Source organism: Typopeltis vanoorti, chromosome 2 (assembly GCF_054136105.1).
Source record: "Typopeltis vanoorti isolate ZY-2024b chromosome 2, IOZ_Tvanoo_1.0, whole genome shotgun sequence".
Lineage (NCBI taxonomy): Eukaryota > Metazoa > Arthropoda > Arachnida > Uropygi > Thelyphonidae > Typopeltis > Typopeltis vanoorti.
The window spans coordinates 162,832,773-162,855,346 of NC_143550.1; the positions used below are offsets into that span (position 1 = coordinate 162,832,773).

Below are 22,574 nucleotides of genomic sequence, written 5' to 3' on the forward strand. Positions count from 1 at the left end.
ATCTTTTTTTAATTTCAAGTATACTACAGCAGCCACCTCTCATATTATTCCATAACCTTGTATGTTTCCCCACTTTACAGAAATGTCTTTATCTCGGTCACTATCAACTGATCTAGTGTCCTTTGGCACTACAATGGAACTAAGTGGAGTGGCTGTTGAGACTGCAGCTTCCCTTCCCCTTTCTATGGGTAGACTATTGTTTTGCTCTCCATTTAACACATGCTTTGATTGCTCTAAATTCCCATCTTCTTATAACACCAAATATTCATACCTTGGTTTTCCATCAAGTGTACCAAGACAGTCCAAAAAAAAAAAAAAAAACATGTCTCTTGTACAATTGAGAAACTGGCTATCTTGTTTCTTGTGAAAATATGGATGCAATTTCTGTCTAACTATTGAATAGTATGCACAGATAACAAAGCATATCACCTCCTATATCAGAAACATCACATTCCTGTAATCTTTCACAGAAAGACAGAAGAATCCTGAACAACCTAAATACCCAAACATCTTCTGGTCTTGGTTTACTCGCTCCCAATTATACTCAAAACTTGCTTCCATGCTGTGATATGGAAGCAAGCGCCTGCGAACAACTGGCCCATTATTACCTCAGTTCTTCCTCTCTTATCTAAATTAATGGAAAGGCCATTAGCAACTTCTTCACTCTTTAGTTTACCAGTTAATCAGTGACCATCAGTATAGCATCCACTACTAGATTCACATCAGATATCTTTTCCTACATCATTCTTCTCTGGACACATGCCATGTAAAAGTTTGGAGAAACATATTATTCTATTCCTACATTATTCATACTATTCATAATTTTGCTGATGATAGTATACGGCATTCCTCTCTTACTTAAAATCCTATACTAAAAATTTTTATCCAATGCCTTAAGCACTGATCCCAGATATTCTCCAATACTACCCGAAGGCAGTAATATATTCTTTCCCACTTTGCCTTCAATAATATCTAGATCTTCAGACAAGATCAGATCTGTATTCTTAGACTAACATTTTGGTGAAAACATTTCCCTAAGAATAGAGAATTTCCCTAAGAAAACCTTCTCCCTTTGGACTAGTATTTACCTGGCCTCTCCTGCATAAACACAACCAGTACAAATCCCAAATCTGTCCATCATTAGAATACTGCTGATACATTTGTGGTGGTGCACTAAAACTTCCCTAAAAATTCTGATGGCATAGAGAAGGGCAATTCAGATCATAGATGATCTCGACTCACTTCACCTCTGTCTCCAGGATGCACTGTTTCAGTGCTGTGTCTTTACAACAGGTACATCCATGGACAGTGCTCCACTGAACTGACAACCATTATTCCTATACTATCTCATGTGCCTGTAAAATAAAAAAAAGAAGAAAAAAAAAGCAGAAGCTGCTAAACATCTCTGTTCCATACAAATGCAAACATACTGAACCTGCTTTTCCTCTTTTCTTCCATTTTCTTCTGTCCTCTGGAATAGCCATCCTCATGACATGTTCCCCAATAACTACAACTTCCAAGTCTTCAATAAAAATATCAAAAAACTTTTCTTCAGTTACCCAGCATGCTATGTTTTTCTATCTTTTATGTAACTGCCAATATGTTATGTGTGAGATTGATTAAAAATAACATTGCTTCAAATTAAATAAACTGGAAAGATTATAAGATAAGATTTAAATGTGTGTGTATATATATTTTTCATTTACAATAATGTAACACTGCTAATACAAAATATATTTATATCAATAGTCCACTATAAAATGTAAACAATGCTTGTAAACGAAAGAAAGAAACAAATGAAAGAAATTTACTTGTCTCTGGTTTTCTATGTAACAAGAGATACTTATGTTACATTTTCCTCAGATTTAATCTCATTATTTAAATTGCATTTTTGGTTGTTATTTGAGCAACTTTTCTTAATTTCATCGATGAATTTATTGCTAAAATTCATCCTTAAAATATTTTAATTAATGACAGTAGAATTCGTTAACAACCATAATCAGTTTGATGACTACTAACTCTGTTTTGCTGATCACTGGTTTTGTGTTACAGTAATCTTTCAATTATCCAGCCACAGTAGGAAATCAGTATGCTAGTTGAATATTTGAAGGGTTGGTTAACTGAATTTACAGGTTACATGTTGCATTCTCAAACTGACTGTTGTATTTACCCATTCAAGGGGTAAATACAACAGTCAGTTTGAGAATGCAACATGTAACCTGTAAATTCAGTTAACTAATCCTTCAAATATTCAATTAGCATACTGATTTCCCACTGTGGCTGGATACTTGAAAGATAACTCTAACACAAAACTAGTGATAAGCAAAACAGAGTTAGTGGTCATCAAACTCTATTGTCATCAATTAAAACATTTTAAGGCAGTTGTTTGAACCAGAACTGGTTGAAATTTCATTACTCTAATTTGGAATGGTGTTCATCCACAAAAAAAGTAATTAATCTCAATAAATCTCAGCTCAACCATCTTCTGTCAAATGATAGTGACATAATTTTTTATGTTCTCATTTATTTTTATTAGACAGCAGGCTAGTTGCACAGTTTGTGAAATCAGTAATAATTTGGTAGTTTGCTGTAGTGAGATGTAATATAGCTGTAATCCTGTGTGTGTGTGTATATATATGCATATACTCGAGATGATGACCTTGTAAAGGTTGAAACATTTTCTTTTAAAGTAAAATTATTACAAACAACAGTATTCTGCAAAAGTTTTTCTCATAATGAAAATGTTACTTTTCTGCATTTTACTTCCTGTTTTTTAATAAAGCAGATTATAGTATATGCTTATTCAGAGTACATACATATTACCAAGCTTATTAAGATACTTACAGGATCAGAAGCCCAGCGATTCGGGAAACTGGGTCGCTGCTGATCTACACAAACCATCTTCCTCATATCTTCAAAGCTAGGATCACTTGGGATGATATCAAAAAAAGGTGGCTTATATTCTTCTGCTATCCCTAAATAAGTAACAAATAAAACATTGTTTTTGATGCATTTTTGTGTTACAAATCACAAGTGGATGTAACAAATTAATAAATTATAATAATTTATTTAAGTTAAGGGATATTATATCCCATATTGTTTCATAGCCGAATAAGAAACACTAAGAGTTTCATGCCGAATATAGAAACTATATAAAGTTCAGAGATTCCAAGCGTAAGCAAATACCTGGATAGTGCAGCACCTGATCCTTGAAGGTAGTGCATATGGAATATAATATCCCTTAACTTAAATAAGTTCATGCCGCTGAATTGAAGCCTTTGGCTCTTCATATAATTAGTAAATTATAAGAAGTTCATGTGAGTCTCCCACGATGAATTTCTGAACTTCATGGAGATACTGTATAATAATAATACATTTAGCTAAATATATTATTTAATAAATATACTGTAAAATTAATAAATTTTTAATATGTAGCAGAACCTGTGAGCTTTCTAGAACTTAAGAAATAAGTACCACACTGATAGTTAGACTTTCATCATCATCATCAAATTCCTGCCATGTACCCTCAAGGGGTGTACAGGATATGACAGTACTACATGAAAAAATTACATCATTACTAACTTCCTATCTACAATTTTCCTCCAAATCAGTCTGTTACTTGTCAAGACTCCAACATTATCAGATCTTATATTTCTATCGTCTAAGGCACTTTGTACCGTATCAATCCACCTATATCTTGGTCTTCCTCTGGGTCGTTTTCCTGCCAACCTGGCAGAGAACACTTGTTTTGCTAATCTTTCCTCTCCCATTCTATTTAAGTGACCATACCATCTGAGATTAGCTCTGCTAACGCATTCCTGGATGCTGACAATGTCAAGTTCTTTCCTAATATCCTCATTTTTAATATGATATTACCATTGATGCCATCTGTTCATGCCTCTAATCTTTCTCAGGACTCTCATATCTGCGGTCTCTAGTCTTTGGTCAAGTGTTTTACTTCTGACCCAGCTCTCAGATCCATAAGTTAAAATTGGTTTGAACAGAGTCTTGTATACAGCTAATTTAGTGTTCCGACTAATTTCCTTCTTATTCCATATGAATTTATTCAATTGACTTCCCACGATACCAGGTTGCTGATTCTGTTGTCTATTTCTATATTTAGTTTACCATCTTCAGTAAAAATTGTGCCTAAGTAGCTGAAATGTTTTACTTGTTCCACAGGTTCTCCATTCACAACACAGTTGACATTTTCAATGATTCTGCCTATTTTCATTGTCTTTGTCTTTTTATTGCTGACCTTCATACCATATCTATTACAACAGCTATTCAATTTAGTCAGAGAATCTTGCAGACTTGTAGCGGATTTATTTAGAAGTATAACATCATCCGCATAAAGCAAAGAGCTGACATTAACATCTCCAATTTTGATATCAGGTTTAATACCACATTCCTTCATAATGTGATCCATATAGATAATGAATAACAGAGGGGATAATGTACATCCTTGTCTCACACCAGATTTAACATTAAACCATCTTCCTGTACTTCCTTCAATTCTAACTGCTGACTCACAACTCAAATAAAGACTAAGTATTGCTTGATATAATGCCCCATTCATATCATATAACTGCAGCGTATTGAATAGCTTCTCTCTTGGCACCTTGTCATATGCCTTTTCCAAATCGACAAAACTTAAATACAGATCTTTGTTATATTCCCATGCTTTCTCGACTATTTGTCGTAAAGTGAAGATCTGATCCTGACAGCCTCTATTTGGCCTGAATCCAGCTTGTTCTTCACCAAGCTTTTCTTCCACAATTCTTCTCAACCGTTTCTCAAGTATACTTGCATAGATCTTGCCAGGAACACTCAGTAGGGAAATACCTCTGTAATTCTCACAATCAGTTTTATTTCCCTTTTTATATATGGGTACTATGAGAGCTCTACTCCAATCATCGGGAATTCGTCCCTCTGTCCAGGCTTTCTGAACTATGCAGTGCAGCCACTGTAAGACTCTTATACCACTATACTTCAGCTTTTCTGGTCGAATATCATCTACTCCTGCTGCCTTTCCACATTTCAAGCCTTTGATGGCTTTTTCTACTTCAAGTATGGATATGTATTCCTGACTGCATGCCTGGTCAGTGTTTTTTTATCACTGTGCTGTCATCACTGCTTGTTTCATTTAGCAGTTTTTCAAAGTAATTACTCCATACTTCAAGGATATCTTTTTCTCCTGTTTTCATTTCACCTTTATCATCTCTAATTTCTTTTACAGCACTCTTTCCTCCATTCCTAAGCCTTCTTCAACAACCTCCAGAATATTTTGCCACCTTCTTGATATTTATTTTCTATATTCTTGCCAAAGTCCTCCCATGACTTTTGTTTAGCTAGTTTTACACGCTGTTTAGCTTTCTTACATTTGTCTCTGTATTCTGTAAGAGTAAAAGCTGACTTATTTGCCAGGAACTTTTGATATGCTTTCTTCTTTTCCTTCACTGGCTCTTTAACTTCCTGTGTCCACCAGGGAGTTCTGATTTTTTTATCTTTGCACACAACCTCACCACATGCCTCTCTGGCAGAATCAATCAATGTTTCCTTCAGAGTTTGCCACTGAATCTCCAAGGTTTGATTTCTGTTCTCAAACTCTTTCATTTTCTTTTCAATAATATTTCTGTATTTTAGTCTACAGTTTACATCTGAGAGCTGCTCAACTTTTATTCGCTTTAAAACTTTCTTACATGTTATTCTTTTCAATATGAAATTCAATTTTATCCTGCTCAAGACTAAATAGTGATCACTTCCAATTTCAAATCCTCTGTACACTCTGGTGTCCTGCACCAGGGAGAAAACATCACTATCAACAATAACATAGTCAATGAGACTTTTCTTATTCCTAGCCTCTTCTCTCCATGTGAATTTGTGCACATTTTTATGTTGGAACATGGTGTTAGTAATAACCAGTCCATGTCCTGAGCAGAAATCCAACAGATATTTGCCATTATTATTAGCTTTGCTCTTTTCTCCAAATTTTCCCAAAATATTTTTGTATGTCTCACAATCATTTCCTACTCTACTATTTAGATCCCCAACAAGGACCAACTTTTCCTTTTTCATTGTGTCAGTTGCTTTTTCTAAAGCCTCAAAAAATTCCTCCACTTCTACCTTAGTAGAACCTTCTGTGGGACCATAGGCACAAATAAGTCTCATTGTCCAGTTCCCCATTCTCATATTTGCCCACATTACTCTACTTGAGACTGACTGCCATTCAAGAAGATTAGCCTCGTATTTTGTGTTGAATACTATGGCTACTCCTTCTTTTCCTTGATTGTTATTGCCTGAATATAACATTTTGTATTTATTGCTCAGAAAGATCTCACCAGTTTTGGTCTTTTTTGTTTCAGTCACCCCTATTATGTCGATCTGGTACTTATCTAATTCCTCAGCTAGCTCCATTTCTTTGCCATTCAGGCTTCTTACATTGATAGTACCGATCTTTAACTCTGGTGATGTTGAGTTGGGGTTTGTTTTCAGATTTGTTCCAGTAGGTGACTTTTCGCTGTTCGCCCTGGTTCCCTGGCGAAAACAACGGGGGCCTTGTTTAACTGGGCGACGCCCTAGCCGGCATGAAATTTTGTCATGTTGTACCATCATTTTTTATTTTGGTTTAACCAATAAGAATACAATTTGGTTCGCTAAATCCCAAATTGCCAGCCCATCCTCGTTCGTTCAGTATCAAAGTAGATACCCAACAGGGTGCACCACGAGAAGGTGAGGATTGGACATTAGGTCAGAAGCCCTGGTCGGTTCTCCGCATTCCTTTAAAGGCTATGTGGAGGTCTCCTCTCAGTTATACAGCTTTGACCCTTAAGCACCCCTAGTTAGACTTTTAATAACATTAGTGAACTATAGGTGGGTTGGTAATGACATTACACAAGGGTGATTGTGGGTACAGGAGAATGTTGAAATGCATGTACATGAATGTCAGATCAGAAATAAGGGAGAGGAGTTTTTGGCATTGGCCAGCTTGACTTTGCCAAAAATTATAGGCATCAATTAGACATAGTTGACAGAAAATGATATAGTTACCGGGATAGAATGTAAAGAGTATTGAATTTTCTGAGGATCAAGGGAATAAGACAGGAGGTGGGGGAATTGCTGATGATAGCTGAAGAATTACAATCAACAAAATTAGAAGTTATAGAGGATTTTAGGTCTGGCAGAGATGGTTCATTTGAGGCTGTCTGGTGTGAGATAAAGGCTAATTGGACAAAATATATTGTTCATTGCTGCTATAGCCCAAGGGGCCCACAGGAAGATGTAGATACCATGTATTGGCATATTAGCACAATAAAGTGCAGGCCGAACAATTATTATGGAAGACTTTATCTATGGGGATGTAGATTGGGCAGAGGAAAGGGGGAATGGCAAGATGGAAGTCGAATTTATAGTTGCTAAGGGATAATTACATGAAACAATGTGTTATAGAGGAGACTAGGAGTTTGAGGGTGTTGGATCTGGTAATAGCGTCAGAAGATATATATCCCTAACTAAGGTAGACATCTTCCTCCAGTTGGGGAGAGTGACCATGCAGTCTTGTTCTGGGAAGTTGCCAAACATGTGGAATTTTCTGTCAAGAAAGGGTTTATGTAGAACTATAAAACTATGACAGACAGGAGTCATCTTGGAGCAGGTAGCTGAAGAAGCTACAAGAAAAGTAACATTAGTATGGGAAATGGTCAGAGATTGTCTGAGAGAAGCAGTATCAGACTGCATACCCAAGGTCAGGAGGATAAGCTAAATGGGGATCAAGTGAATGAGTAGAGATACAAAGCAGAGCTGGGGGAAAAAAAAAAACACTGTGGAGGGGAATATAAAGAAAAGGCGATCAAGCATACACTTTGTACAGCAGTACAAAGTCCAAGCAAGAAGGACAACTACTAATATGGTAAGAAAGGCCAAATCAGATTATGAAAGAAAATCAGCTAAGTAAGCCAAAGTAAACCCAAAGGAGTTTTTTTTCATCATGTAGCAAGTAAGCTCATGATAGGAAGGTGACAGATAGAAAAGAAATAGTTGAGTTACTGAGTGATCATTTTGCAAAATTGTATCATTCAGGTGGAGATTTCGCAGTGGCTGATTTGACACAGACACATATCAAAATTGAGGTGGATTATCAGGAGGTGTTCAGCATATTGAAAAATATCAATGTGAACACAGCAGTAGGACTGGATGGCATGTCAGCCTGTGTACTAAAGACCAATTAATATATCAGGAGTGGCTGTTAAAGTACTGGAAAAGTTGGTTAAAGATAAAATCCAACAGCAGGTATCCACCCACTGAGGGATGCGATACTCTATAGTGGGCAGCATGGCTTTGTAAAGGGTAAGTCCTATAATAAAGTTCATGTTTTTATACCTCTCCCCAATTCAGTTGCCTGAATATTGGGGAGAGCAATAGTTGATAAAGGTGATATCCAGCAGGATCATGTGAATCAATTGAGCAGCAGTATACCACATTCGTGGAACTGTACTCCAGGAGATTGATGAGGCCAGGGACTTGGGAGTGTTGGTGGATAGGGAGATGAAATTTAGGGGTCACATTGCAAAAGTAGCTAAATCAGCTCATCAACTCACTTGGCTGTTGAAAAATACCTTGACGAGCAGAGACAAGCAAGTTATTGTACCTCTGTACCGAGCCTTGATAAGACCTCATCTCGACTATTGTGCCCAGATTTGGTCACCTAGGTTCCTTCTTGATGAGGAGGATCCAGAGGCGAGTGACTAAGATGATAGCAGGTGTATGGAATGAACCATATGAGAATAGGTTGAAGATTTGTGGGTTGCAGAAATTAGTTGATAGGCGGAAAAGAGGAGATATGATTGAGACATTCAAATTGCTAAAGAGTTTCTATATGATTAATTCAGAGGATATTTTTGAGATCAGGACTGGTGGTCGTGGGAGAACTAGGGGACACCTATGGAAGCTGGGCAAGAGTGTGGTTAGCAGGGGTGTTAGAGCTGGGTTCTTTACTTTTAGAGTGGTAAATGAGTGGAATAAGCTTCCAGAGTCTGTTGTGGGTGCTATGACGGTGAGTGAGTTCAAGGCAAGGTATGATAGATACTGTGAGAATGTCATATAGTTGTGTGGACATGATGTTTAGGGCCTCCCTCGAAGAGTCTAAGGACTCCCTGGAGTCGCCCATAATAATAGTAATATTAATAATAGTAATAGAGCTAGAGCTAGGTTCTTTACTTGGAGAGTGGTAAATGAGTGGAATAAGCTTCCAGAGTCTGCTGTGGGTGCTACGACCGTGAATGAGTTCAAGGCAAGGTATGATAGATACTGTGTGAATGTTGAATAGTTGTTCTTGACATGATGTTAGGGCCTCCCTCGATGAGTCTGTCGACTCCTTGGAGTTTCCTGGAACAATAATAATAATAATAATAATAATAATAATACTTGCATAAATCTTACCAGGAATACTCAGTAGGGTGTTCTGTAATTCTCACATTCAGTTTTATTTCCCTTTTTGTACTATGAGAGCTCCACTCCAATCATTTGGAATTAGTCCCTCTGTCCAGGCTGTCTGAACTATGCAGTGCTGCCACATCAGGACTTTTATACCTTCATACTTGAACATTTCTGGTTGAATATCATCTACTCCTGTTGCCTTTCCACATTTCAGACTTTTGGTGGCTTTTTCTACTTAAAGTATGGATATGTATGGGAAAGAAGGAATGAGAGAGAGGTATGCTAGAAGAGGAAAGAATAGAAACAGTAGAAGAGTGAGAGAGAGAGTTATGGGAATGATAGAGGAGGGGAGAATAGAAACAGTCAGAAAGAGGAAATACGAAGGAGTGCTGGAACCAGGGATAGAGTGATGCCAGGACAGCAGGTAAGTAGGATGACAGAGGTGTGTTTGCCTGGAGGGATGATAGAAAATATGGCTATGGTAATTAAGAGGGGTAAAAGGATCATCATCAAATTCCTGACATATACCCTCAAGGGGTGTACAGGATATGATAGTACTACATGAAAAATTTACATCATTACTAACTTCCCATCTACAATTTTCCTCCAAATCAGTCTGTTACCTGTCAAGACTCCAATATTATCCTTATCAGATCTTATATTTCTATCGTCTAAGGCACATTGTACCGTATCAATCCACCTATATCTCGGTCTTCCTCTGGGTCGTTTTCCTGCCAACCTTGCAGAGAACACTTGTTTTGCTAATCTTTCCTCGCTCATTCTGTTTAAGTGACCATACCACCTGAGATTAGCTCTGGTAATGCATTTCTGGATGCTGACAATATCAAGTTCTTTCCTAATATCCTCGTTTTTAATATGATATTGCGATTGATGCCATCTGTTCACGCCTCTAATCTTTCTCAGGACTCTCATATCTGCGGTCTCTAGTCTTTGGTCAAGTGTTTTACTTCTGACCCAGCTCTCAGATCCATAAGTTAAAACTGGAACACTGTCTTGTATACAGCTAATTTAGTGTTCCAACTAATTTCTCTCTTATTCCATATGAATTTATTCAATTGACTTCCTACCATACCAGATTTGTTGATTCTGTTGTCTATTTCCATATTTAATTTACCATCTTAAGGGTCACAGCTGTATAACTGAGAGGAGACCTCCACATAGCCTTTAAAGGAATGCAGAGAACCGACCAGGGCTTCTGACCTAATGTCCAATCCTCACCTTCTCGTGGTGCACCCTGTTGGGTATCTACCTAGATACTGAACGAACGAGGATGCGCTGGTATTTTGGGATTTAGCCGACCAAATTGTAATTCTTATTGGCTTAAACCAAATTACAAAATGATGGGTCAAAGGATGGATGAAATTATTGTGATGGTGGGCACCACTCACTTGAGAAGCAATGTAAATTGGGCAGAAGAGATCTGAGAGTCTTGCTTGAGGTTGTGCAAAAGAAAACACAGAGAGGAAAGATTATGTGTGTTGCCCAGGTATGATAGTGACGAGTTGAGTAGAAGAGCAGTAATACTGAATAGCATAATAGCCAGAATGTGTCAGAAGAAAGGATTGCATGTGGATGCTTGGAAGGAGTTTGAGGACAGAGGGGAACTGTATGCGAGAGACTGCTTGCATCTGAATGAGGAAGGACGAAGGCATCTGGAGAGATTGCTGTTTTCTGAACGAGTCAGTGTATCAATGCAGGGAAACTAGAATTCCCAGGGTGGATGATAGCAGGGGTGGCCTCTTGTGGGAATGGGTGCTTGGAGGAAGGGGGACGACATCAGGTAACACTGAGTCCAGTGGGGTTGAGAGGGGACAATGATCGGTATAGAAGCAGTGACATTTTTATGCTCTATACCAGTGATTTTCAACCTTTTTCAATAATATGCCACACCTAGACTAATTAGTAAAATTTTGCAACACACTAAAAATATATTCTTTTAATTTTTTGAAGATCTGGCAAAAAATAGGCATAGTTTTGTCTGATTTACATACAAAAGATATTAATAATAGTAATTACTTATCCTTTTTGGGAGCTTCAAGGGAATAAATGTGCAAATTATGACATTATTTCTTTCAATTAATTTGTTTTCACAAATCTCACGGCACACCAGTTGAAAATCGCTGCTCTATACTAATGCCAGGAGTATCGGAAATAAAGGAGATGAATTGGTAGCGCTGATAGCGTCAGCCTGGCGAAAGATTATTGCGATCTCTGAGACGTGGTTGACAGGAGGATGATAGAATAACTGGAATTGAAGCGGCAGGATACAGCATTTTTTGGCAGGATAGGAAAGGAAAACGTGATGGTGGAGTACTGCTTATGATAAGTGATGACTTATGTCCTCTAAGAGTGGAGGCTTTGGAAGGCAGTGACACTAATGGTTTTGAAAGCATATGGTGTGAGGTAGAGGTGGGCAAGACAGAATATTTAGCAGGATGTTTCTACAAACCAAGGAGTACAGAGGTTGGAGAGCAAGAGATGTTTAGGTAGTTGAGCTTGTCAAGTGCAAAAAAGAATGACTGTCATGGAAGATTTTAACTACAGCAGTATAAGTTGGGAAGAGGAAATGCATGTAGTAATAAGGGAATGGAATTTCTAGAATTCTTGAGGGACAGATATCTTAGGCAACATATGATAGAGAGAACAAGAGGTCCAAGAGTTTTGGATTTGGTCACAGTATCAGAAGAGCTGATAACAGATGACATCTCTCCCACCAGTTGGAGAGAGTGACCATGTGGTTTTGACTTGGAAGATGATTAGACATGAAGGTGTATTCAAGAAAAGAGAACGTATGTGAAATTATAAGGTAGTGATTATAATAGTCTTAGGTATCTAGGGGCAGTTCCGTGGGGGGGGGGGGGCAGAATTGCAAGGCCAGGATATCATTAGTAGTTGGGAAATTGTGAAAGGATATTTGTTAGCAACAATAGTAAGCTGCATTCCACAAATGAAGTGGCAGACACAATTTGTGTAAAGTGGATGACAAACAATATCAAACAGGAACTGCAGTTGAAAAAGAGATTATGGAAGAGATATAAGGCGAGAGGTGGAGGGCAGATACACGAATAATATAAAGCACAGGCCAGGAGAGTGACCAGTATGATGAGGAAGGCAAAACTGGAATATGAGAAAAGATTTTCACTAACATCCCTAAAGATAATCCTAGGGAATTTTTTAGCTATGTAGCCAGTAGGAGGAGAAATGATTGTGGAAGAATGACACTGCAGGATCAAAATGGGAAAAGAGTGACTGATGCAGAGGACATAGTAGAATTGTTCAATGAACACTTTATTGGAGTATTTCATCCTGGAGAAGGTTTTAATACTAAAGGGATAGGGCAGGTTCAGGGTTTAGAGGAGACGGTGTTCGAAATACTGAGTAAAGCTGTGGGATTGGATGGTATTTCACCATGGGTTTGGGGAGAATGTGCTAAAGAACTGACAGCTCCATTGACCTGGGTCTTCAATAAAAGTCTGGCTGTGGGAAAGGTAGCCAAGAAATGGAAGGAAGGTAAGATAGTGCCACTGCACAGGGGGGGTAGCAGACTGGAATTCAGAGAGCATATTGCAAAGATGGTAAAGGTAACCCAGAGGATTGTTGCAATACTGAGAAGGATGCTGACTTGTAGAGATAAATGAGTATTATTCCATTGTATAAGACCCTGATTAGACCAAACTTGGACTATTGTTCTCAGGTTTGGTCCCCAGGATTTGAAGGGGATAAATTAACTGTGGAAAGGGTACAGACGTGGATAATAAAGATGGTTTCTTTGTTATTAGGACTGTACAATGTCAGTTACGAGGATCGACTGAGGGAATGTGGGCTGCAGGGTTTGGTGGATAGAAGAAGGAGAGGTGATACGATCGAGACTTTTAAACTGTTGAGAGGCAATTACAGGGTAGACATTGGGGGAGTTCTTTCGCTTGGTCAAACAGTGGGAAGGAATGATGACAAGTAGCCATCCCTGGAAGTTACAAAAAGAGGCTGTGAGCAAGATGGTGAAGTTTCTTTGCATGAAGGGTGGTTGAACCATGGAATGCATTGCCTGAGAGAGTGGTTAGAGCAGGAACGGTTAATGGGTTCAAGGAGTGGTATGATAATCTTTGTGTGTTTCTTAAAAGCGACCTCCCACGATGAGTCTTTTGACTCCGTGGAGGCCTGGATGATAATAATAATAAAAATTACTCCATACAAGGATATATTTTTCTCCAGTTTTATGTCACCTTTATCATCTCTAATTTTTTATTATTCCTAAAGAATCTCTCCTTACCAAAATAGAAAAGGCCACTTCATTCCTACCTACTCAAGATGCTAAACTTCTATGTATTGAATCCATATTCATTATTAATAATGTAAAACCTCCAACAGATAACATTTCTTCAGATGAACAACAGGCTATAAAAAGCCTAAAAAACAACAGAAATATAATAATATTACTAGCAGATAAAGGCAATGCCACAGTTGTCCTCAGTTCTGAAGATTACCATAATAAGATGCTTCAATTGCTTGAAAATAATACCTATTTAATACTTCAGGAAGATCCAACTCGAGAACTACAAAATCGCACCACCAATTTATTAAAAACAACAACTGAACTATCTCGCAACATTTGCCTTTCTCTATGCTCTCTTCATCTGCTTATCTCATGTATTTATGGAGTTCCTAAAATCCACAAGGAAAAAATCCCTCTTCGTCCAATTGTGGAAGGTATTGATTCTCCAACTTACAAACTTTCTAAATATCTTGCTAAATACCTCAAATGTTTTTCTAATAAGTCTTTGTCTTCATCAACAACACCATGGACTTTGTATCACACATTAAGGATATAACTATCAACGAGAATGACATCATAGTTAGTTTTGACATAGTTTCCTATGCCAAAACTAGCTAAAATTAGGAAGAAGTACTGATATTACTAAAAGACAAATTATCCAAAAAAAATGTTTCCTTTACTGACCCATTGCATTAAGTCTGGTCACTTTCGATATCAAGACACCATCTACAAACAAAACCAAGGTCTAGCATTGGGCAATCCTTTATCCCCTATTCTTGCAAACATTTATTTAGAGGATTTTGAAACAAAAGCTATATCATCCTTCTCGTTTAAACCTAAACTTTGGAAACGTCATGTGGATGACATTTTTATTATTTGGAGCCACGGCCACAATTCTCTCATGGATTTTCTTGATCATCTCAAAAATCAACATCCTAATATAAAATTCACAGCTAAACTATGACAATTCCCTACCTTTTCTGGATATAAAACTGTCCTGCTGCTCTGGAAAATTTAGAATTTCAATGTATAGAAAACCTACACACACTAATAGATATCTTCATAGTCAGTCCCATCATTTTCCTCCACAAAAACTTGGAACTATTTCTACCTTAGGACATAGAGCTCCTCTCTTCTAAATGACGTGGATGAACTGCAAAAAGAAATTAATTACCTCTCATATGTCTTTAGACAAAATGGATATTCTGATAGAACAATTAAAAAATTCCTTCTAGATCCTCCTAGCCACTGCACTGAAGAAATAACCAATATTAAGGGTAATATCTCTATCCCATACATCAGTTCAGTCTCTCAAAAATTAGCTAGAGTTCTTACGAAATACAACATCAGGACTTTATTTACTACACTTCCAAAAATCCGCTCTCTAGTAAGCCGTCCGAAGCCTCATCATCATAATCTGAAATATCCTGGCGTGTACAAAATATGGTGTGACTGTAATATCCCTTATTTTGATCAAACAGATAAATCTATTGAATTACACATAGAGGAGCATAAGAGACATCTCTTACAAAAGAACATGCACCAGTGCCTTGTCTAGTCATGTTCTTTTCTCGAACAATCCTGATGATGAACACCAGGGTCATTCAGTCTGCTGGGATAGATCCAAAAACATCTTTCGTTGCCATGATGAGTTTGAAAGAAAAATTGTAGAGTCCAGAGAAATCATCCTTAATCATGAACATTTAAATAACAATTTGAGCTACAACCTCCCAGATAGCCATTCTGCTGTTGTTCAGTACTGCCGTTCACGAGAGATTGCAAGCACGCATTCACCAAACAATGCCACGATTGAAAGAACAACTTAAATGTAACTACAATGTTTTTTCATGTTAATTATATACTGCAGTTTTTTCCTGTGTTTCAGTTTTTTTTAAGCTTCAGTGTTTTTATTGCTGTATCCTGTTTTTAATGCTGTATCCTATTTTTAAAAGACACCTGAAGAAGGCTGTCAAAAGCCGAAACTAGTAGTGTGTTATACCATTAAAACCTTACAATTATTCTCGGTTTTCGGTCATTAAATTCTCTTTATACAAATATATATATAAATATATATATATATATATATATATATATAATATCTAATAATATTTTTCTAAAAATCAACATCACTAAAACAAAGCTTTTACATACCTTGACTAAGGCACCGTCTGCATACCTCCCATAGCACGAGTCCAAAGGAATAAATATCTGCTCGCCTGTAAGACTGAAAGTTTGTAATGCTGATTGTTTCATCTAATATTTCAGGTGCCATGTATCGTTTGGTACCTACCCTGTAGTTATGAGAAATATTCAATTCATCTGATGCTTGTGTGTGAGTAACTGCTAGTCCAAAATCAGCTATGACACAGGTACCATTTGTCTTCACTAAGATATTTTTAGTCTGCAAAATATACATATATAAATGAATATATTATTAGAAAATAACTTAAGCATAATTAAATTGAAGGGTATAATCAAATTAATTGAAACCCTAGGAATCATTTTATAATATTTGAAATTTCATAATTCAGTATATGCTTAATAGGAAAGTGTTTGTTTTTGACTTTTTTTTTTTTTTTTTTTTTTTTTTTTTAAATATAGGCATATTCCTCTTTTTTCATAAGAAAATGCAAAGTGTACTAGGGTATCTAAATTCCCGATGTTTTTTAATCTTTGGGAATAGAAAATTGTAGTTCCTAAGATTTCTCAAGAATCCACAAAAATTTTAATTTATTGGATTTATTCAAAATTTCTCTAAAATAAGAATTTTTCTGTTTAATCTAATTCTAAAATGCTATAATAAACTGTACATTTTAGTACATAAAAGAAAAAAAAGTAAACATGAATTAATATTATTTTAGATATTCAAAATGTTTGATGATTGTAAAAAAAAAAAAAAAAAAAATATATATATATATATATATATATATATATATATATATATATATATATTGGTACTAACATATATTTGCTGAAAAACACTGAGTTTGATATCAACATATGAAATTCAAATCATACTAATACTATAAACCAAATAATAATAATAAATAAATAAACAAACTACTACCAAGATTTTACATTTCAATTTATTGTTAAAATAGAATTTTAAAAAATGCAAAACATTAATTGCTCTGTCGAAAAATCTGGATTAGTGTTTAATTACAAGTAGAAAAATTTCTTTCATTTTGGGCAATGTAGGTTGAATTGTCAATAGGGCATCTAAAGAATTTTTAGGTTCGGTGTCAGTATATATATGTCACTTCCTGTTGTGAAGTGAACTTCTTAATAATGAAAATATGCTGTTTGATTCAACTGGCTTTGATTTTACTATTAAATTAATATATCTAGTTAGTTCTGTTTTTAGATTGTCTCTAAATTCTCCAAGTAATTTCACATTTCTTCACTCATATTTATTTTCTGTTTCAGAGTCTTCTGCTGAAGTACACATTGCTTTGAAAACTGTTCCATTCTAGATTTTGCAGATTGCATAATTTCATTTTTATATGCCATAAAATCATCATTAACATTGTTTAAACAATGTGGATTCTTCAGATACGAAGGTTAGTTTCTTTTGAAAGAAATTAAACAGTTGCTGTTTAATTTCTTTCAAAAGAAACCAGAACAAAGTCTTCAGATTATAGCTGTCAGCCTATATATAAATATATAAATTTATGATGACAGTTAATTATGGATAACAGATGCCAGATTTTATTATTATTATTATTATTACGTGACACCTCCAGGGAATCCAAAGACTCATCGAGGGAGGGCACCTTCTCTATAACTCTGTCTCCGCCACTTAATCCACCAACTATAACTAACTGCAACTACATCAATGCAATATATTGCCCACCACTGGTATTTCCACAGACAATCAAACATCCATGCCCACGGTGGGATTCAAACCCATAGCCTTTGGATGGAGAACAGATATAACTACTTGGACAACCAGGCCAGCAATTCAGCACAGTCAGCAATTATGGCTCAAAATAAAGGGTAGGTGATTTTCCATATAAATCACTGCATCCATTGAAAGAATGAACACTTTTGCTGGAAAGAAGTGAGTTCAAATGTTGTCTAGGGAAAGGGAACCTTTATAAGAACTTTTGATTAAGGATCAATTAGTCAATCTCATAAGTAGATAGGTGGATTTTTTTCTCTACAGTCAGAGAAAATATGCAACAGAAAGATATAAGGCATGTGAATTCTCAGGAAAATTCGTAATTTTAAAATTCCTGATTACTGGAAATAGTAGAAATATTTCTTGAGAAATTCGAATTTCTTTTTAATAATCTCATCCAATTTCATCATAAGATATAAGACATCTCTCTCTTTTCAGTAGAGGTGGTTTCATTTACTTTCAACCTTTATTCATGCTATAAATCTCAGTGCTTTTGGAACTTATATTTTTACAGATCTAGAGATTCAGGGTTAAGGACTGTAGTTGTTTTAGTATTGTAAAAAGATAAAGATGTATCATTTTTTTTTTTTTTTTTTTTTTTTTTTATCTTGGGTCCATATACGAGAGGTTGGCTGGTCAACCTATAGTACATTAGTACCATATACAGGTAGTGGGTTGGGAAAGGAAAAACTTGTTTACATTGGATTTAAAAGCCTGTATGTTGTATTCAGGAAATACATCGGGGGGGGGGGGGAACTGTTCCACAGTACAGCAGCAGAGATGGAGGAGGAGGAAAGAAACTTGTTCTGTGGGTTTCAAGGTGTACTGTGAAAGGATGTTGAGAAGCAGCTGTACATATTCCAATGGGCTTAATACAGAGTGGGGGAATTATAGATGCTGTTTCAGATGAACATTTCCCATGAAAATATTTATAGAATATACAAATTGCAGAGACCAAATGTCTATGTGAGAGTAAGGGGAGTGAGTTGGTAAGAGATGGGTCATTTATCTGTCTAATTGCTCTCCTCTGTATTGAGTCAAGCATTTTGAGGGAGCTTTTAGGAGCCCCTCTCCAAATGTGAGGGCAATATTCGATAGTTGGGTGGATTTGCAATTTGTATAACGTTAAGAGCTGTTTACAGGTGAAGTAACATCTTGAGCGAAAGAGAAAACCTAGTTTTTGGAAGCTGAAGATGCAGTGGTTGCAGTGTGTGTGTGTGTACCAGGAGCAGCTCGATGTCAGGGCAATTCCAAGAAGAGAAATCTCATCTTGTCTGGGAATTTGAGTGTTATCAAAAACAATGCTGGAGGAAAATGGTTATTTTTTGTGAGAAATAAGACAGAACTGGGTTTTACTAGCTTTGAAGTTGACAAGGTTATCTGAGCCCCATTGGAGGATGGCTTGGAAGTCAGAATTAAGAGCAGTGGTGGTCGATGCTCTGTGGGTTGAAGTGGATTGTGTAGAGTAGGGTTTGTCAAAAGAAAGGGAGGAGTGCAATGTGCTGTCATCTGCAAAACTGCATATTGAGTTGGAGGTCAACTGAAGTAGGTCATTGATATACAGAAGGAAGAGGACTGGTGAGAGAACTATACCTTGTGGGACCCCAGCATCAGTTGGATGGTGAGAGGATAGGGAGCTGTCTACCATCACACATAGTGTACATCCCATCCAGACAGGAAGATGGCAATCCATCTGCAGAAGTCCTGAGACAGTCCAAATGATGGGAGTTTGCTTAGTGCCAGACCGGGTCAAAGGGATATCCAGTGCAACCACATGGGATTCACCAAATTTCTCCATGGCATATATATTCCAAAGCCTGGAAACTGGCCTATAGATCTCCTGTTAATGCGCATCGAAGGAATCCATCTTGGTAGCCACTTAATAGCTGGGTACCTTCAAGGTAGAATAGGAGCTGAGAGTTGATGGTTTTCTCCATCACTTTGGATAGGACTGAAGCGAGTGAGTGAGATAGGGTGGTAGTTAGATGGCAGTGATTTGTCACCCTTTTTAGGAATGGGTTGAATATAGGCCAGTTTCCAGGCTTTGGGATATATACCAGTGAAGTAAGAGAAAGTGGAGTAAGTACAGGTTCTGGTGCACAGACTTTCAGGACAATTGGAGGAATGCCATCAGAGCCAGGAGACATTTTTGTGTCTAATTTAGACAAACAGGTTTATGATTTCTTTTTTGGCAAAAAGATATACAGGGTATTTTATCTTGGGTATTTGGAATGACTGGAGGGCATTTGTCATTGTCAGTTATGTGTGCATTAGAGGCAAGGTGTGAAGCCAGGAGGTTAGCTTTTTCTGTGGGATGTTGCAATCAAGCCATCTGGGTATGATAGGGGTGGGAATAGTGTAGGGCAAAAGTTACGACCAATTGCCTTGGTGAGAGACAAAAAGCCATGGCTGCCATTTGGACAGGCTGCAAGCTTCCTGCTTTTTGCCAGTTCACATTCTATTTTAGAAGCATTGATAATTTTCTTGCATCTGTTTCGAGCTTCAGTATAGGCATTGAAGGAGAATGGGGTTCTTCATTTGAGCCAGTTGTGGTGTGCCTGATTTTTCATTTGTACAGCCTAGGCACATCTTTTGGAGAACCAGGGTTTGGATAGGGGATGGCAGTTCAGAGTAGTGTGGGGAATGTAAGTTTTCATGAGGATTACTTTGGTGATACGTTTGGACTGTAAGACAGGAAACAGTAATCCGACCAAGGGAATGAAGCATAGTTGTCTTGGAGACTGTCCCAATTGGCACTATTATAATGCCAAACTGCTCTTGTGTGGGAGTGACTGTGTAAGCATTGTTGCATGGGACAGGAGATGAGCATTAGGTTGTGGTCAGAATTACCCAGGGGGACTCACTACATTCACTGCATATTTGGTGGGGTAAGGAAGAAATCATATTTGGGGAGTGGTTCGGGTTATCTGGTATTCTGGTTGGCTTTTGAGCAATTTGTGTAAGGTCATTAGTGATGCAAATATTTCAGCATCTCTGCCTGCAGGATCTGTACAACTGGAAAAGGAAAGCCAATTGGTTATGGACATTGAAATCACCTAGGAGGATTATTTCACTGTTAGGAGAGTGGGGCTGGAGAAAATAAACTTTTAAGGAGAGGAAATGAAAGAGCTCAGAGTGGTTGGTGGTATTAGCAGAGTGATAGAGACAGCAGATGAATTTGACTGAGTGTGGGAGGATATTTTCAGCCAAAGAAAGTTGAAATTGGGCAATTCTAGGTTAGGTGCTCTCTGGCAGGGTATGTCAAAGCGGATATATGCACAGATGCCCTTGGGTTGAAAGGAGTTAAATAGTGTATAGTTAGGAAGCGTAGTGTTGCCAAATGAAAATGACTAAAAACAGCTAAATCTTAAAAAAAAAATAAATAAAAAAAAAGAGCTAAAAAAGAGTTAAAAATAAAAATTTGAAGCTAAAATTTTAAAAGTAGTAGCTGATACTTTTAAGTTACCTTATTCAAGTTGAAGTGATACTTGCATATAAGTGGCTAAATACATCTTCCATGTGGTCATCTGTGCTTAATTCACCCACGTTTTCACTTAGATTTTCAGCTTTATTATATGTAGCCATCATTCCAATATTACTCAGTGTAGATGGTGGTAAATGATAATCTGTACAGCACTTGTTGATATGCCTGAGGCCATACTTGACTGACAAAATAGCTGTCAGCACTGGCAATTCCATCTTGTTTCTCAATTTAGTTTTACCTACATTCATGGAACTAAAATTTCGTTCAATTTTCACATAAGAATTTGGCAGTATTAATAAATTTATTGCACACTGAGTAATTCTTTAAATGAATTTATTCCAGATGCATCTTTATATTCTCGTACTTCAGTCCAGAATAGCTCAGCGTTTTCTATATTTGTCCATTTATTTAAGTGGTATTCAGCAGCAGGAACATCTTTTTCTGTTTTCAGCATTATTTCTAAGATGGGAGTATCAGATTATTTTATATGTTTTAGGGTATTGTCAACAGAAAAATAAGACATCATTCTTAAAATATTCAAGTTTTCAGGCAACCTTTGCTTAAGCTGTTTTAAGAGACCAAGAAGAAACTGTCTTGCTCTACTGCTAAGATTTTGCTCATCATTTTGCGTTATCATCAACTCTGAAATTTTTCTTTCAAATCTGTACCAAGATTTGGATTGGGATTCAAATAGTCATCAATCTATGACTCTAGAGAGTCGACTGTGGATGATGGTAGCACTAACATATTAGCAATAGAGTGAATCAAATGAGAAAGGTTTTCAAATAATCTCATCTTATCCACACTGTTAGATTCGAAAATTTTGTTAACTCGCTAATCTTGAACTAGAACAGGATGCAAAAATAAAAGGTACAACAGATTCCTTTCATCTTTGTACATCCCCCACAAAATTTGAGCTTTGTAACATTTCTCAGTCACACTTATGACTTCGAAGTGAGTTTTTAATTCCAACCACTGGCTGAGAATTTTGTCTACTGCAGGTTCAATGGAGGACCACCTTGTTGCACAATTGCTTACAATTTTCAGAGGAGCATCATTTTCATTGATAGTTTGATACAGCTCTTTGTATGCTGCTTGTCTTGAAGAAGAATGTGAAACCACTTATACGTTACGGCAACTAAAAATTCTAATTTTCTTGGGAGAGATTCTGCACAAGTGTGAGACAAGTATAATGGCATACACATCTAATTAAAATTAAGGAGGGAATATATGTCTCCAGTTGTTCATAAACGCCATTATTGACACCAACCATAACACTGCCGTTGTCTGTACCAATTGCAATGAGATTTTTAATGTCCGGTTTCTTGGTCAAGAGCTCTTTTTTTCAGTGCAGCCACAATACCACTAGCATCATACTTTTCTAGAACCACCATGCTCAGAAATGTATGCATAATTTTGTTGAATTTCTTGCTTTAATAAATGATGGCCATTCCTAAAAT

At 36.8% G+C, this 22,574-nt stretch overlaps 1 protein-coding gene across 4 annotated transcripts in view; it reads right to left on the bottom strand.

The window, feature by feature from the left end:
- Nucleotides 1-22,574, bottom strand: part of LOC150109592 (activin receptor type-1-like) — a 238,237-nt gene that overhangs the window by 9,820 nt on the left and 205,843 nt on the right. For all 4 annotated transcript variants that reach the window (XM_090409163.1, XM_090409157.1, XM_090409149.1 and 1 more), the window contains exons 7-8: nucleotides 15,881-16,130; nucleotides 2,845-2,975 (exon numbers count right to left, since the gene is read on the bottom strand). In XM_090409163.1, the coding sequence (XP_090265289.1) occupies nucleotides 2,845-2,975; nucleotides 15,881-16,130 (381 nt within the window). The remainder of the gene's footprint in view (nucleotides 1-2,844; nucleotides 2,976-15,880; nucleotides 16,131-22,574) is intronic.